The sequence below is a fragment of the Lampris incognitus genome, chromosome 20 (genome assembly GCF_029633865.1).
Source record: "Lampris incognitus isolate fLamInc1 chromosome 20, fLamInc1.hap2, whole genome shotgun sequence".
Taxonomy (NCBI): Eukaryota; Metazoa; Chordata; class Actinopteri; order Lampriformes; family Lampridae; genus Lampris; species Lampris incognitus.
The window spans coordinates 14,135,684-14,154,091 of record NC_079230.1 but is presented as its reverse complement, the minus strand read 5'-3'; the positions used below and the strand labels follow the sequence as shown (position 1 = coordinate 14,154,091).

At 44.2% G+C, this 18,408-nt stretch overlaps 1 protein-coding gene across 2 annotated transcripts in view; it reads right to left on the bottom strand.

Moving 5' to 3' along the window:
- Nucleotides 1–8,511: 8,511 nt before the first annotated feature.
- LOC130131019 (astrocytic phosphoprotein PEA-15) overlaps nt 8,512–18,408 on the bottom strand; it is a 71,241-nt gene continuing 61,344 nt past the window's right edge. For both annotated transcript variants that reach the window (XM_056300879.1, XM_056300880.1), the window contains one exon: nt 8,512–17,297. In XM_056300879.1, the coding sequence (XP_056156854.1) occupies nt 17,233–17,297 (65 nt within the window). In that variant the 3' untranslated portion in view covers nt 8,512–17,232. The remainder of the gene's footprint in view (nt 17,298–18,408) is intronic.

Genomic DNA, 18,408 nt, shown 5'->3' with positions numbered 1-18,408 from the left:
ATCTTTTTTTCTTTCTTTCTATCTCTTCCTTTTTCTTTTAGTCAATGCTTCCTCTTACTTGGTAGCTACCAAAAGTGCTTTACATCAGGTTTCACCAGTTAGCAACAGCACTGTATATACTGCCAATAGCACTCCATTAACATTATCTTCAAATTTTCAAGTCATTTGGGACCTACTATAAACCCTGGAAATGATTTTCTGCATCTTAGTACATCCCCCCATACACACAAATATAGCCATCTTTATACCATCCTGCAATTTTTCTTACCTATTTCCCCAGTGAGGAAGAGATTTCTGGAGAATTGGAAGCTGCCAGACTCAAGCCCATTCCATTGCAAACTGCATCTGCTGGTTTTTGTCTGGATGTGGTTGTGGTTTATACTGTGCCATATGCCACGCCCAAAAGGAAGTCTACCTGGCAGGGGGAGGGAGGTAATGAAGAAATTCTGAAGTAACCTATGATTGTATTTGGTGTAATCATAGCTTGTGGTATTCTTTTTGTCTTTTCTATGTTGTATAATTTTCCGGTAACACTTTAGTATGGGGAACATATTCTAAGTAAAAAAACTTAATTACTAGTGAATAAGTAATGATCAAGATGTCATTTTAGTATGGGGAACATATTCTAAGTAACAAAAACTTAATTTAGAGTAATTTAACACTATTAACACTTGTAGTTTTGTGTTTTGTTATGTAAGAACAGACCGTATTCATTAAGTGTTAGTAAGGGAGAATAACTCTTCTTGTGGTACTACCACCTTATAAAGTCCATACTAAGCAAAGCATATTGAGATGGTACTACTAATAAGCAATAATTCTGAGGTTATAGAGGGAAAACTCATAGTTAATGGCTTACTGGTTGTATAATAAGGCCATGCAGAATAAGGCATTAATGAGTACGTAATAATGACCAAGTAAGAGCCGATATGTTGCTAATTCGCATGCTAATAAGCACCTAAGTAATGGTGACTATGTTCCCCATACTAAAGTGTTACCAATTTTCCATTATGAACTTGCTTTTCATCTGTGTGGTGTAAACCTAGCTGTCTAGCTAGTAGTAGTGGGCAGCCGCCGTGCAGTGCTCAGGGACCAACTCCAGTTCTTCTTGCCATGCCTTGGTCAAGGGCACAGACAGGAGTATTAACCCTAACATGCATGTCTTTTTTTGATGGTGGGGGAAACCGGAGCAAAGGGAGAAAACCCACCGCAGACATAAGGAGAACATGCAAATTCCACATAGATGACGATCTGGGATGACCCCCAAGGTTGGACAACCCCGGGGTTCAAACCCAGGACCTTCTTGCTGTGAGGCGACAGCGCTAACCACTGGGCCACCGTGCCGCCTTTGTAATGATGTGACCTGATTCCTATTTCTTACTGGTATGACAATGCAACTGTGCAGTGTTTTTCAGATAGAGAAGCCTCTCGACCTTGTGCAAATATGTTTATAAGTGTAGTATACAAGTATAGTATAGTATATCCATGTCTATTTTCTCATTCTTGGAAGAACTCCATATGAACTTGGGGTGCTTTATTTCATTATTATTGTTTATCTGTTTATTTAACAGGGACAATGGAGAGTCAGAATAAAGTGTTCAGCCGGGGAGGGGAACTGTTGACCCGGACTGGGGATGTTGTCAGGCGGTGGAAATAACACTTTGAGGAGCTCCTGAACCCAGATAACACGTCCTCATTGGAGGAGGTAGAGTCTGAAGACCTGGGGGAAGCCCCACCCATATCCCTGGCATAGGTGTCAGAGGTAGTTAAGAAGCTCCGAGATGGCAAGGCGCTGGGTGTGGATGAGATTCACCCTGAGATGCTAAAGGCTCCGGATATTGTTGGGCTGTCTTGGCTGACACACCTCTTCAGTGTTGCGTGGAGGTCGAGGACAGTACCTGTGGAGTGGCAGACTGGGGTGGTGGTTCCCATATTTAAAAAAGGGGACCAGAGGGTGTGCTCCAATTATCGGGGCGTCACATTACTCAGCCTCCATGGCAGCCCCGGCTCCAGGGCAAAATTGTTAGAGGGGCATTGTGAATAATAGGGGGAAAGTATTCTCTAAGGTGCTGGAAAGGAGGCTCTGACCGATAGTTGAACCTTGGATCCAGGAGGAACAATGCAGATTCCGTCCTGGCTTGCGGAACAACAGACCAACACTTTACCCTTGTAGAAGTGCCTAGGGAGGCATGGGAGTTTGACCAGCTAGTCTACATGTGTTTTGTGGACTTGGAGAAGGGTTATGACCATGTACCCCAGGGCACTCTGTGGGGGGTACTGCAGGAGTATGGGGTACCGGGGCAGTTGGTATAAGCCATCCGGTCCTTGTATAACCAAAGTGAGAGCTCAAAGTCAAACACGTTTTTGGTGGGTGTCGGACTCCACCAAGGTTGTCCCTTGTCTCCGATTCTGTTTGTGATATTCATGGACAGGATCTCAAGGCGCAGCCAAGGTGATAAGTGTGTCCATTTTGGGAACCTCAGAATTGCATCCTGCTCTTCGAAATGGTTGATGTGGTTTTGTTAGCTTCACCAGAACGCGACCTCTAGCGTGCACTGGGGCGGTTTGCAGCTGAGTGTGAAATGACCGGATGAGAGTCAGCACCTCCAAGTCTGAGGCCATGGTTCTCTACTGGAAAATGGTGGATTGCTCCCTCCGGGTTGGGGATGAGTTGTTGCCTCAAGTGAAGGAGTTCAAGTATCTCGGGGTCTTGTTCATGAGTGAGGGTAGGATGGAGCAGGAGGTTGACAGGCAGATTGGTGCAGCATTAGCAGTAATGCGGACCTTGTACCGGACCATTGTCATGAAGAGGGAGCTGAGCCAGAAGGCAAAGCTCTCAATTCGTTCTAACCCTCACCTATGGTAATTAGCTTTGGGTAGTGACCGAAAGGGTGAGATCGTGGATACAAGCGGCTGAAATTAGTTTCCTCCGTAGGGTGTCTGGGCTCGGCCTTAGAGATAGGGTGGGGAGCTCGGACATCCAGAAGGAGCTTGGAGTAGAGCCACTGCTCCTTCGTGTCAAAAGGAGCCAGTTGAGGTGGTTCGGGCATCTGATTAGGATGCCTCCTGGGCACTTTCCTTTGGAGGTTTCCCCAGCATGTCCAACTCGGAGGAGACCCCGGGGTAGACCCAGAACTCACTGGAGGGACTACATGTCCAATCTGTCTTGGGAACACCTTGGGATCCCCCAGGAGGAGGTGGAGGGTGTTGCTGGGGAGAGGGACATCCAGTGTGCCCTACTTAGCTTGCTACCACCGCGATCCGACCCCGTAGAAGCGGCTGATGATAAGATGAGATGAGATGATAATGGAGAGTCATTGACTGTCCCAGAGTTAGCTAGATAGTTACATTTCATCCGCAGTCCCTGGGCAGACAAATCCATAAAAGAATTATGGAATCAAATGTTATAATGCAGACAGGGATACAGAGAATCAACATTACATCATACAAAACTAAAAGCACTTTCCATTTAAAAGGCTACATTATACTTAAAAAAATGTAATAAAACATTTAATGCTTTGGTGGTTAATGATCACACGATTGGTTATGTTCCAGCCATGATTTCAATTGTGATTTAAAAAAAGGTAGTTTTTTCCCATGCTTCTTATTTGATTTAATGAGGCTGTATATTGATTGTTGTACAGCCATTATTGAAAATCATTACAGAGCTATGAATACAATAAATTATTGAAAGGAGTGCTCAGGAAGCTCTATGTTTGCTGACGCAAAACCTAACTAGAGGTGAACCAAATCAGATCGTACACAGCTGATTTCTGTAAAATGACCTCGAGTAACATTAAGATAAGTGCTTCTCTTTCACATGGCATATGACATGTGATTTAGAAGTCCCTAAATGGGTTCCAGAGAGACCCCAACAAAATCAGGCATATGTTACGTTCATTTTTTTCAGTTACTTGAATTAATTCAAGATTCAAGATTCAAGATACTTTATTTGTTACGTCTTATTATAAAAGTATAAGAGAGTAAAATTCTTGAGTTTCGGCTCCTCAACACTGCAGCACCAATAGTAATTAAATCACAACAAAACAGAACAAAAAAGCAGGAATAATAATAATAAATAGTGTGTGATGTATGTAAGGTGCTGTGTGTGTGTGTGTGTGTGTGTGTGTGTGTGTGTGTGTGTGTGTGTGTGTGTGTGTGTGTGTGTGTGTGTGTGTGTGTGTGTGTAGGCCCAGCCTTAATAAATGTGCATATGTGTGTACTTGTTTGCATATTTGTGTGTGTTGTGTGTATGCCAAGATACTTCTGCGTGTGTGTGTGTGTGTGTGTAAACTGATGATCCGCTGAAGACCATAGGTCAGTACCAGTCAGTCCGACACCAGGCTTAGTGTCTTTTAATGTTCTTTGTTGAGAAGCCTGGCTGCTTGGTGGAAAAAGCTGTTCTGGATCCTACTGGTCCGGGCTTTGAGGCTGCGGTACCGCTTGCCTGACGGTAGCAGCTGGAACAGTCCATAGTTGGGGCGGCTTGGGGTTCCCATACCAGGCGATGACGTATCCAGTCAGGATGCTCTCGGTTGTGCCTCTGTAGAAGCCCCGTAGAATCCTGGGCCCCATGTCGGACTTCTTCAGTCGCCTTAGGTGAAAGAGTCGTTGTTGTGCCTTTTTCACCACATGGCTGGTGTGTTCATCCCAGGTGAGGTCCTCGGTAATGTGGAATTCCAAATTCGAAATGGGAGAAAGTCTAAATATTACTATTTAACTCTAAATAACATTTTCTCTCAGCAACAATTATATTCCCATATTGGAAACCAAGGGAGGATAAAAATCTCAATAAATAGAGATGTGTGGCCTAATGTTTGTGCATTTTGTATTTGTGGCTCCCTTATAACAAAACATTTAATCTAACGTCATGCCATAACTTGTGGTATATGCAGGACAAACCTTAAATTAATTAAACTGTGGTTATCAAATAACATTCCAATGTGGGATATACGGTCTCTGTTCTCATGGTTTTGTTTTCTGTGTGATAAGTTTTCTTATGCCTGACAATGGAAGCATTCACCCACTACGATCTAGATGCTACGTTCTTGTGGTTTTCGAAAATGCTCATCATCGGATCTGAGTTGAGTGGTGAGAAATCACTGCTGTTGGAGAAAAACTCGCCGCAACTCGTCGAGAAGATATTTGACTGCTGTGGTGACGAAATCAAACATTACAGCGGGGGAAGATAAATCGGCTATTGCGTCATTCTCACTTGTAAGTTGAGTTTCAGTATGAGAGGAATCCTTGTCATTTTCACTTTCAATACTGGGGACCAGATTTTAACAGCAGAGAGAGTATGAGATAAAATCATGTATCAGTGGTCATTGAATTTCCGCGACTTGTACTTGCTTCCACTCTTATTCGGGCCATTTGGATGGAGGCAAGGTGGGCGGTTGAAGTTTTGCCTGTGACGCTCCCAACCCTGCTTGCACCTTTACAATTTCCTAAAATTTTAATCCCAGTCACACTATTTTAGAACACACACATATTCACATAAACCATATTCCAAACAACACCCACTACCAGCTCACGGATAGGCAGGAGGCGTGTGAGTGGTTCGGGCTTGAACCTGGATGACTCATACCCCCCACAACCTGCCATTTTAACTCCACTTACAACATGAGTGCACATTAAGCACCGAGACTGCCGGGATGGGCGGGTCAGCGCTGAGTCGGCATGGGTGGGTGGGTTGGCGGCTGGGAGGCCCCCCTGCCTAGGTGGACTGCTCTGTCCTCAGTGCTGGGTGGTGTCTTTTCTGCTGCGTTCTGGCAGGGCTGCGGTGAACGGGGCCCCTGGGTGGCGGCTCGCTGTCGTGGGTGTGGGCGGCTGTCGACCTTACTCCCGCTGCATGGCTGTTATGTGATCCTCTGCTACAGGTGCGGGGGTGGTGGTGGGGATTGCATGTCGGGCTGTCCACGGACGCTGGAAGGGCCTGGTCCGTCTCAGGGGATGTTGCCGTCAGTTGGCCTGAGTCAGGTGTATTCGGCTACGTGTGTTTATGCTCAGTGCATGTGGCTGGGTGGGGCGTCTAGCCAGCAGTGGTGCAGTGGGGCTCACCTGGGCATGTATGGGCATGGGGCCCCCCTTGCCTGCCCACTGGGTGGGCGGTCTGGTCCGGGCTGGTGGTTTGTGCTTGTCATCCGCAGCTCGGGTCACACAGCTACGGGTGAACCTGGTGCCTGGGGGTTGGCAGTGAGAGTGCACCTCGGGAGTGCAGGCCTGGCTTGTGCTTTTGGGGACTGGTTTGTGCTCTCCTGGGGCATGCGGGGCTGTTGCTCTGTGGGCTCCTGGCCACGCTGTGGGCTTGCTGATTCTCTGCGGTTGCGGGGCTTTGGGCTCTGGCTGTTCTCTTGGTTGTGGGGTGTGTGCACGACTGTGGGGCCCATGGGTGGCTGCAGAGTCTGTCTGCTGCCCAGGGACAACAATAAGTTGCGGATCTCAGATGTCACTCTATTGGGATTAATATCATGCACCCACAGGTGGACATGTCACATACACACTGCTAGCATCTGCCTCACATTCCCTGGAACACAATGGATTACATTCTTCTTCTTTGTCCTTTCTACCCCCCTTCTTTTTTCTTTTTTCTTGTCGAACACGTCAGTGTGTTTCTATCTCCATGGCTTATCAGATACATGTTGTCAGTTTTCATTTCTGAGTTTCCTTGTTTTACTTGTGGTGATTGTCCGCGTCTTGGAGAAGCGATGCTGATTGGCTGTTTAGCTGATAAAACATGTGGGAGGACCGGTGGAGTCTGTAAATATATAAATAGAGACCTTGTGCTCTTGTCATCCCATAGATCATCCAAAGGACGGAGTTATTATACGTGATACTTGATAATCAGTATAGATTGCCTTTGCAGGTGGAGAATCTGAACTCCATTTGCAGATTAACTCTGACTAGGACACATTGGCATACAAATTTCGTGTTGTATGCCAAGCCTGCTGACAGCACAGGTTTAAAAAAAAAAGATGACCACTAGGGAACACATTTGTCAAGCAAAAAAGCACAAAAACTACTTCAGTTGACCTCGAGGGGCTGGGTTATCTAAATGAGCATGTCTCTCCCCAGTGGCAAATGAGAAAACCCCAGTGATCCTAAAAGAGGTTCTAAAGGGTCCCCAGGAAAATGAGGGATAAGTAAAGTTCAATATAATTTTATCAACTCTAATTTACTCAAAATTAAGAGAATATAATGCTGACCATCCCAATCATTGGTTTTGCTTCAACAACCATTTTAAGGCCATGTACAGGGCATGCAGACAGTTGTACAAATTTAACACTAAATAAGCAACAATATTGCCATATGGCGTCCCGGGATCTTTTTTAAACAGGGATTGTGTGGTTCTATGGTCATGAGCTTTGGGTAGTGACCGAAAGGCTGAGATCATGGGTACAAGCGGCTGAAATGAGTTTCCTCCGTGGGTGTCTGGGCTCAGCCTTAGAGACAGGGTGAGGAGCTCGGATGTCCGGAGGGAGCTCGGAGTAGAGCTGCTGCACCTTCGCGTCGAAAGGAGCCAGTTGAGGTGGTTCGGGCATCTGATTAGGATGCCTCCTGGGCGCCTTTCTTTGGAGGTTTTCCGGGCACGTCCAACTGGGAGGAGACCCCGGGGTAGACCCAGAACTCACTGGAGGGACTACATGTCCAGTCTGGCCTGGGAACGCCTTGGGATCCCCCAGGAGGAGGTGGAGGGTGTTGCTGGGGAGAGGGACATCTGGAGTGCCCCACTTAGTTTGCTGCCACCGCGACCCGACCCCGGAGAAGCGGCTGATGATGAGATGAGATGAGATTGTGTGGCCTGATTGTTTATTTACGTTTCCCAGACAGACATTTATGAGCCTATGGTGTTTCGTATGAATAATTTTTTAACATTGTGCAATTACATAGATGTTTTGAAACATGAAAACGAAACCTGAGGTATACACAGGATCATTGTCGGGTCGCAGGACTAAATGATTGGTTATCAGTCAATCCACTGGAGACATCTGCCAGTGAGAGATACACAGCTGAACTCATTGTAGTTAGTTTCATTTTCTGTGTTAAGATTCGTTTTACTGGGAAGCACATTACATGAAAATTTCCATTTGTCAACTCCCTCCTCAAAAATGTTGATGATCAGGTTTTGATGCGAGGTATCACTGCTGCTGGATTACATCTTCTTCACTGAGAGATGATACTTGACAACCGTGGTGACAAAAATCCTGCGTTGAGAGTAAAAGGGTGAGCTAAATTGAATCATAGCCAACCACAAATGTATTTGTACTTCTTATATTCCCATTGTTGATATTTACTTACTATCAGTTCAGAAATGCACTGTAATCCATCATGCTTGCCTTTAATGTCTCATTCTTACATCAACCTACATTTTATTCAAACCACAGTATTACTGTATTGCATGAATCAATTAAAAACCAGTTTGTCAATCATCATTATTAATTATTAGATTTCACTACCTTATACCTGATCCCCATTGAAACCATCTTCAAAAGATAACTGGTCTTGACAAAACAGTTGGTTAGCAAATATATTTTAATATATAATATATTTATATTCATTTTAGCACAATGACAAAACGGCATCATTTCAGTTCAGTCTCATTTAAATCGTGACAAAAAAGCAACACCTGTAGGTATTTGCTTGACAATAACAGATGCTAAAACCATATATTGTTGCAGTCATTGCAAAATAAATCTTGAAAGTATTCTCATCCCATTAAAGAAAAACCTTGGCAAAGGTTTTTTAACAGCATTGAGCCCATAGCATCCAATGTGGGGTTACATTATGTATGTAATTAACTTAAAATGGGATATGGTGATGACACTTCCCGCGCGATGGACGTGTCACACCCCAACCACCCTTTTGCATGTCCTTTTTTTTTTCCCATCTTAACCCAAATTGAAATGTATGTACATCACACGATGGACAAGAATAAACTTTGCCAACTGTTACATTACATAAATAGGCAGGGGACTGGAGAGATAACAATCCACTGATGTGCCTCATGGCAAGTGATTTACAAGGCAAATCTTTGGCCACCTCAGCGGACAACAGTGTCAACGAAGTTAGCTCAGATATGTTGTGTCAATCAAATATGAAAAGTCACGTTGCCAGGAAGAACTTGCATGGGTTTTAGCAATACGTCTCACTTCCTTCTGGAAGTGGGAAACGTTTCTCACCTTCACTGGCCAGAAGAATTGCCAAGTCATTCACCACCATTACATGTAAATTTAGCTATGTCAAGAGGCCAAAAATGAGAGGTTTCCTTCCAAAACAACACACAAATATTGAGGGAGGCAAACAAAAGGCAACATTTCAAAGAGGGAACCCTCAAGGTCTGAAGTCATGTGTCAGGAAAGGTCCCAAAATGGCTCCTAACTTCTAACAGTAACCCATTCTCATACTTCTATTGATATAATGCTGTGGTTAAATTTAAATGTCAAAATCTTGCATGTCTTTTTTTGGAATCAAACACCTTCAATGTCCTCTTGACACTGTTGTAAAAATCCTTAGCATGATGGAAACCTACGCGTTTCCATCATGCTAAGCCTAACTGTTAGATGCCTAGTGACTAGACTACCTTGAAACCAAAGCACAGGAATGTTTTTATTTTTAAACTTTACGCCATACCTAACAGTGACAAATCACACCACTGCAGTTACAATGATCAAATTAACCAGACTGACCAATGAAAACACAACACTTCAAAATGGCCTCTACAGTCTTAACTACTGCAAGAAAGCCCCACACACTTTAGACCTAAAGGCAAAACCTCCTTTGACCATCTAAAATACAGATTGTTCAATACACATACCATTAGAGATTCCCCAATGTCAAGCATATCATGGATTCATCTCCCCCCCCAGCAGTTACTTGAAATAAAAGTTGGCACTTTTTTTTTTTAATATATCGTTTTACCCCCGTTGTTATTACTGTGTATCGCCGAACCTCACATGCGTATGATGCACCCTGGAATATAAATTGCGCCTTTACAAATTATCTGGCGAATAAAGTCCAGGGGCTGCAAAAAAACAAAACCGGCCAAAAGATGGAGGAGGAGAGGTGCAGCAGGACAGAAGGAGGTCAGCACGTCTTTAAAAGAGGGGCCACATCTCGGCGTGAGAAACCCTCATTGCCCGACAAAAAAGGCCGCAGGCGGACAGGGGTTGCTGATGTATTGTTAAAGAACGTGTTGTTCACGTGTGTTGTGGAATAAACGGCTCTCTGACCTCCAGCAGTCCACACCGTGTGGGGTGTTGAGACCACTGCTTCCCCCAAAATAAGACTGTGCACTTGTTTGGACTTTGGGCAGAAGGGGGGTAACACGAGGGAGCTGCTCCTATCTCAAGGTCAAGGAGGCACAGACACTCCCCAGTGTCTGTTGCTCTCTCTCTCTTTCTTTTTCTCGCTCTCTCTCTCTTTCTCTGTGTGACTACATTCTTCAGTTAAGTGTAATCCGACCTGACTTGTGTTTTGCTTACGTTGTCGAAGCTCAATTTTCAAACAATGACATCTTCTTCACGCACGAAAACGATAAAATGTAAACTTCGACCCCTCCCCTTTGCAAAAGAAAAGCAGAAATAAAACGTAACTTTTTTTTTTCTATCTAGTTTTAGAAAGGTAAGTAGCTCTGGTTAACAAGTTTGTGCACAATTTTTCAAGGAACTCGTGTAACTCATTTTGCATTATATCACACTCTCCCTCTAATGGTTAAAAGGTACAGAGGCAAAGCGCCGAAAAATGAGAAAAATAACCGCCACAAATCTCTGGGAAAGAAAAAAAAGTTGCTCAAACTTTTAAGACAGTCAGCATCCTCACATGATTTCCCCAACCGTAGACGCTACATAAGCCTTTCAACATCACAATATGTCAACATTGTACAGCAATCTGTGCAAGACCTGCCACATTCAATGCACTACGTAGCTAGACTAGCTTGACGGATGTTTCCCAGTCGAATGCCATCGACTTCTTAAGGGCATTCCAGGTCACATCTCTAATTGTTTCTTTACCATCTACTCCCGACCCTTACCCACCTTTCTACAAACTATTTCTCACCATCTCACTACTCTAACCAGCACTGGCAGAATTTGCCTTTTTTCTTTTAATACCGTCTCCCAATCCATGTGCCTCTTACCTACTCAGCACCATCTCTCTCTCTATATATATATAGCCAGAACTACAGCTAAAATAAAGTAATGCAAAATGAAATGAGTAACCGTATAATGACTGTAAGGAGTAAAGTTAAACTGAGGGTTTAACTGCACAGTTCTTTTTCTGTTTTACACTTATACCCTGTGGCCCTCAATTAGCTAGGTAATTTACAGAGAACAACAACAGAGCTATGGAAAATACTGGTAAGAATTTGGTATTAAAAGTACTGCGATATAAAAACCAGTAACCAGCAACTCCAGTCACCTTTCCATCTACACAGATGATCAGATCTTGAATTTTTTTTATTTTAAAAAATTTTTCCCCCCCTTTCTCCCCATTTGTATCTAGCCAATTACCCCACTCCTCCAAGCCTTCTCGGTCGCTGCTCCACCCCCTCTGCCAGTCCGGGAAGGGCTGCAGACTACCACATGCCTCCTCTGATACATGTGGAGTCGCCAGCCGCTTCTTTTCCCCTGACAGTGAGGGGTTTCACCAGGGGGACGTAGCGCGTGGGAGGATCACGCTATTCCCCCCAGTTCCACCTCCCCCCTCCGAACAAGCGCCCCGACCGACCAGAGGAGGCGCTGGTGCAGCGACCAGGACACATACCCACATCCGGCTTCCCACCCGCAGACACGGCCAATTGTATCTGTAGGGACGCCTGACCAAGCCGGAGATAACACGGGGATTTGAACCGGCGATCCCCGTGTTGGTAGGCAACGGAATAGACCGCTACGCTACTCGGACGTCCCTTAAATAGTGGGTTGTTTTTTTTTTTGTTTTTTACACTGAATATATTTCTTACGTGATACCAAAGAGCCGATCACCCCGTGCACACCGTCGCTGTCACTTTAAGACTATTTGAACTTCCTGTTTTTGGTCAGACGTCCCAACAACAGTGTTTAGCATGCTGAACGGCAGGTTAGCATTCAGTCATTTCGTTCGTCGTGATTTGGAAACTTTGTGGAAAAAATTGTTACACAAGAGATCAACATGATACGTATGACACATACGACAAAGTAAAACACAATAAAAACGTGATAATATGTTACATATACAGTAAGTAATAACATAATGGAATTAAAGTTCATATTCACTTGTATTATTATTTTTTTTCATTTAAAAACCATTGTTCCAAACCTCAAAACGGTAAAAGGTGAAAGAATATAGACAGATAAAATATAACAGTGGTGATTTGTGATATCTATATTACCGGTTTAACACGAGATACGCAATACATGGTCAGCCCCATGACTTCTGTCCAGTTAGTAAAAATAATCGGGATACGTAAAAGCAACAGTATAATAGGCATTAAATAAATTACTCAACCGCAAAACAAACACGTTCATATATATTCACAATACATATGTACAACCTAAGTCAGAAAAAGAATAACGTCGAATAAGTCACACACAGGTATTCCTCGAGGAAAGATGATTAATTGACTGTAAGCTTTGTCATGCTAAATATCTTCACACAACATATGCATCTCAATTTTATGCGTAACTACATGTCTCGGTCATAATCAAGATATTCATCGTAAATATGTCTAGTTTTAGTTTTATACTTTCGCAGCATTTACTAAGTTGATATGTACTCTGTACGTGGAAATCCAAATTTGACATCATTTGTGACTGATATGTCAATAAAATAGGTGCCAGTCAGCCCCGGATAAATAATAAGCAATGCAAAACACAATTTGTCTTGAACTGCTCCGTTGCAAAACCATATGCTGTCGGGCATTGCAGTTGGACCTTCTACAGTACATGTACCTGTATGTAGAAATGTCAGCAAAGAGTTGTCAGCACGGTAAAAGTCAAAATGGTAAAGTTACCATGGGTTGGAAAAGACCATTTGTAATAGCAGGGAGTGGAAAGTGATCTCATGAGACTGCAGTTTGAAAAATAAATAAATAGCTTAAAAAATATGGGAGGGGGGGTCTATCATACTCAAAAGGTAAATATTTCACGCCACGTTTGACTCGCGAGCACAGTTTGAATCCCAACAATATGGACATACATGGCTAACAGACGACCCAGTCGACAATCAGATGCAAGTGTCTTCTTGGACAATAACCCAGGGGAAGCATTAACCAAGAGCGTCGAGGGCATCAGGCAGCATTACACAGGTGACACTTATGAATATTCATGGACAACCTTGTCAAATAGTGAAAATCTAGCACAAAATTACTAAAATGATAGTACATCCTCTACCGGGGTTTTGACTAACAAAGTCACTTGGTCACAAACACTCAATGTCACTAGTTGCTTTGCTAAATGCACTTTAAATTTAAAAAAAAGTGGGGAAAAATATAAACTACAACTCAAATCCTCCCTTGAACATGTTTTTATAATAGTCTACTCTCATGCTGAAACTACAGGGGGGATGATAAGATAAAAACATTGATTTTGCCGTTCGTTGAACCAGTACACCTCTTAATTGGATTGAGTGAGTGGCAAGACTTGGCCAATCCAGTATTAATGACCGACAAGCAAAACCCCTGTCAACACGATCCCCGCTAACGCAACACCATTACCCACAGGTCATAGCGGTAAGAAAAACTGCCTCCCGTTGCCTGATGAAACTCTGTTTAAAAAATAATAAGTGGTCCCACCTTGTGTTCAACAGACTCGGGCCTCGAGGGCAGCCACCGCTTCACTTTACGGGCTCCGACTTAGCAAGGACTGTTCTGGCTTTTCAAGTCGGAGTGAGAGGTCCAGTAACACATGGGGCAGCTATGAGAGCCTCTTGACCAAATAGGATATATACTTTTTGAAAAATTTAAAAACAAAACAAAACAACACAAAAATGTAACAATCTATGAGATGCTCATTGGTCTGAAGGTAAACTTGATCTGTGGATATTATCTTTTATCTAGCTTCCCCAAGATCTTTTCTTTCCAAACAGCCAGAAACCTTCAGACAACCCAGTTGTAATTACTCAAAACTGAGCAAAGAACATTGGGCCTCGTTTATGAAACGTTCTCATACACACATTTGTTCTTACACGCTCAGGGAATTTCTTAACCCTTAAATTTGTCTTACAGACAGCCAGCAAAGCATGACGGGTATTTGGAATTCCCTCTCCCTGACATCGTCTGCGGCTTGCTACAAGCGTTCAACCAGGCTTGCGTAGACATCGGCGTCAGTCAGCCAGTTGGTGTCTTAAGATTCAGATTTACCCGAGCTCAGCGTCTTCTCCGTGAGATAAACTAGAGGAGCTGATGTATCTAATGGGTGAGTCGAAACATTTCATACACGAGGCCCATCGTTTTTCTCTCCTGAATCAGTTCCCGCTCTTTTCAGATTGAATCGGCGCCGCTTCGCCCTCCACAAAGTCGAGCAAGAGTCGTAGGACGTTTTGCACAACCTTCAACTTAGCAACACAGTCCGATCTGCTGCAGCTCGACTCTTGTGTTCGTTCGATACAGTGGTCTGGGAGGACAGGACACGAAACAAATGCGAATGCATAGGGTATACAAGTAAGTATAACGCCACAATACATGGCGAGCAAAAAAGTCTTAGTCATTGGCACTGGGGTTAGGGTGGAAAGTGGGTGTTGCATCGGAGGTGGTGGTGGTGGTGGTGTTGGTGGGGGGGGGTGCATTTAAAAAGATTATTGGAGCAACATGGTTGATCGTAGGGATTTTCTTTTAAACTGCTGAGATTTTTAGATCCCTCAGATTGGCAGATGACATGGAATTACTCCGAAACAGATCCACAGACACGCTTTACATGCCAACACCAAAGTCCTAAAGTGAATTTCCAAATAACAGCGCAACGCTCTCTCTCTGTCTCTCTCTCTCTGGTCCTTTTGATTGACCGCCATTGCTATCAAGACCAATTAACAAGCAGTTTCTCACAAAAAAAAAGTCTACCAAGGCCTTATCGCGGGGGGGCACAGTGTTCAAATAGCAGTTATTATTGATTAATTTCAACAGTCTTATTTGCGATTATTTGGGTGTTTGGTGACTAGGGATGACAGAACCGCTCCTTGCATCAGTGAATTCAGAAATATATATTTATATAAAACAAACAACAAAATGCTTCTGACATGGGCGTTGGAAGCCACACATAGATCTACTGTATGCACAGTATGTTAAAGGATATGTTTTATTATCACACATTTGTTTTGTTTCCACCGTTTTCTCACTTCCTGATCTTTGAGGCGTTAGTCCCGCCCCCCTCCCTGCTGTGAAGGCCATTGATTGGTCCGTTATGTTCCGTACAACAAAATGATGTGGGGGGGGCCATAGCAGGTTTAATGTTCATCCATTTTACGTTTGACTCGCATACGACAGCATTTTTCCAAAGTAAACAAAGTTCCCATTATATGCATCTTATCAAAATAAAAGTTTGGCGTTTTCTAATTTTACATTGTCCAAAAGATATGTACTTTATATAGTGCTCAAAGTTGTCTCTTTTCCATATTGTCCTTAAAATGTTTTTTTTTAATGTAAGGTCACTGGATATATTCATGATCAAAACAAGATTTTGATGATGAAGTCTGGCAAAGTCTGAGATTACGGCAAAAATTCATCAGATTAGTTGAACGTGCCTGGTAGATTCAGACCGGTGTTCTCTATGGAACGTACAGTATGGGTTGATATATATTTTTTTCAGTACGTTTCTTGGAATATATTAATTGTATATATACACATCTGGCCACGGTAGTTAAGCAAACAGACTCTCCTTTTCAGATTAAGCAGTCCCCGTTGCAAGAGGAAAACACAGAAAGAGGGAAAGACCTTTCAAAGTAGACAAATTAACCCAACGGTAACTGCAGCGTGGGACTACGCAAGTATGGCGACTACATAAACACTTTTCCTTAAAAGCATTTTATCTACTTTTATCTCGAAGACTGTCCGCTGAAGGCAAACACTGGCTTTTCATAAGAAATTCAACTTTGAGCATCTTTTTAGCATTTGCAGTTATCCGAGTAAAGGGAAAGAGACGCCCATTCCGGGTGCCATGGCGTGTAAATATCTGGATGAAGGATGGCGGCGTTTCAGTTTGACTTCAGGATAGGCTGGCAGAGACACAGTACTACTGAGGATTTGGCCAGAAGACAGGGGGGATACTGAATGATGCAAGCAGGGTGGTAAACTGATAACCGCGTTTTCTTTTTCCTTTAGCAACGCCGGATAGCGCACATTAAGTACAGTATACGAGAGATAAACGATTCAGTCGTACCCATGGTCACGCACGCCAGTTAATAGGATCCCGAGCTTGGGTTACGACACTTTCCTTCATAAGATCAGTCTCTACGCTTCTTTTCAAATCTGGATTTTAATTTGACCATTTGTTTTGATTTTGGATTTACGTGTGCGTTTCATCCAGGGTTAACACAAAGCACTGCTGAATAACCTTCTACAGTCACAGTATGCGTTAATGTAGAGGTGACGGATAAGTATATTATAGTGTACTAGAGAGATTCCTTCCATGTCCCCGTCTTGTTTTGACATAAAAATAAACCAATTTGTAACATCCATTTTATTTTGGTTAGTGCTGGGTGCAGATTATAATTTTAGTCATTGTTTTCATCCTGCTGAGTTTCTATGTTTCACGTTGCTGAAATCATAGTTTTGTTTTAGTCTCCCAAAATAATCATGACCATAGTTTGTGCACACTCGCGCACCCACACACACACACAAAGATAAAACTGGGACAACTATAAATGCATAAGCATTCATGTTAACGTACTCAAGTAAACAATGCATTGCCAGATTGAATAGTGTCAAAGGTCATGGGCTTTTTGAACCGAATGATGGCCACACTCAGCTTGTGAAAGGAGGACAGACTTCGGCTCTCCTCTTCTCCTTCACTCAGGCTGTCTGTCTGCGTATCGTTCTCAAATGTCATTTTTCTTCAAAGCTCACTGCATCGCTGCGTTCTGATTGGTTGTTTGGCTGGATGGCTGCTTGCAGTTCTGGATCGTGGCATGTGTTAGTTTACGGGGGGGGGCGTGGCTGAGGGCTGAGAGGGCGATGGGTGTAGGCTGAGACGGTTGGTTGGTTGATTAGAGTGCCAGGGGTGGAAAGGTCAAGGTGCAAAGGTGAGGGGCGGGGGGGGGGGGGTCAGAGCCTCACACCTTTTTAGGTGGAGGGGCCAACTTGATGATCTCATCTTCAGAGGGTTGGCGGATGATGTCTGAGGAGAGCGGGAGAAAGAGTGCACGAGGCAGAGAGACAGAAAATTAGACAACAGTGCACATGAGAGACAGCTCCAAACCGAACCAAGAGGCATCCATCCATTATCTGAACCGCTTATCCTTCTCTCAGGGTCACGGGGATGCTGTAGCCTGTTTCAGCAGTCATTGGGCGGCAGAAGGGGAGACACCCTGGACAGGCCACCAGGCCATCACACACACAAAAACACATTCACACCTAGGGACAATTTAGTACGGTCAATTCACCTGACCTACACATGTCTTTGGACTGTGGGAGGAAACCAGAGCCCCTGGAGGAAACCCACGCAGACACGAGGAGAACATGCAAACTCCACACAGAGGACGACCTGGGATGACCCACCAAGGTTGGACTACCCCGGGGCTCGAACCCAGGACCTTCTTGCTGTGAGGCGACCACGCTAACCACTGCGCCACCGTGCCGCCCAACCAGGATGCAACAACATGCAAATATAAAGTGTTTATTGATGGAAAGTGAACTGCGAACAGTCCAAGATGATCAACTAGACACAACTAAATAAACCCCCCCCCCTTCTTTACCCCTTTTTATTCCCAGCTGTACCCGTCCAATTACCCCACCCTTCTGAGCCGTCCCAGTTGCTGCTCCACTCCCTCTGCCGATCCGGGGAGGGCTGCAGACTACTTTTAAGCCTGCTCTGATACATATGAAGTCGCTAGCCACTTTTCACTTGACAGTGAGGAGTTTCATCAGGGGGACGTAGCGCATGGGAGGATCACGCTATCCCCCCCCCCCCCCCCAGTTCCCCCTCTCCCCTGAAAAGGCACCTCGACCAACCAGAGGAGGCGCTAGTGCAGCGACCAGGACACATACCCACATCCGGCTTCCCACTTGCAGACACGGTCAACTGTGTCTGTAGGGACGCCCAACCAAGCCGGAGGTAACACGGGGATTCGAACTGCCGATCCCTAAGTTGGTCGGCAAAGGAATAGACCGCTATGCTACTTGGACGCCCCCAATAACCCCTTTTAAATCTCAAAATATCTGTCAACTGCTGCTTTGCATGTATAGCCTGCAGATCCCCTGGCCCTAAATGTCAGCGCTGGTAGTGCGCA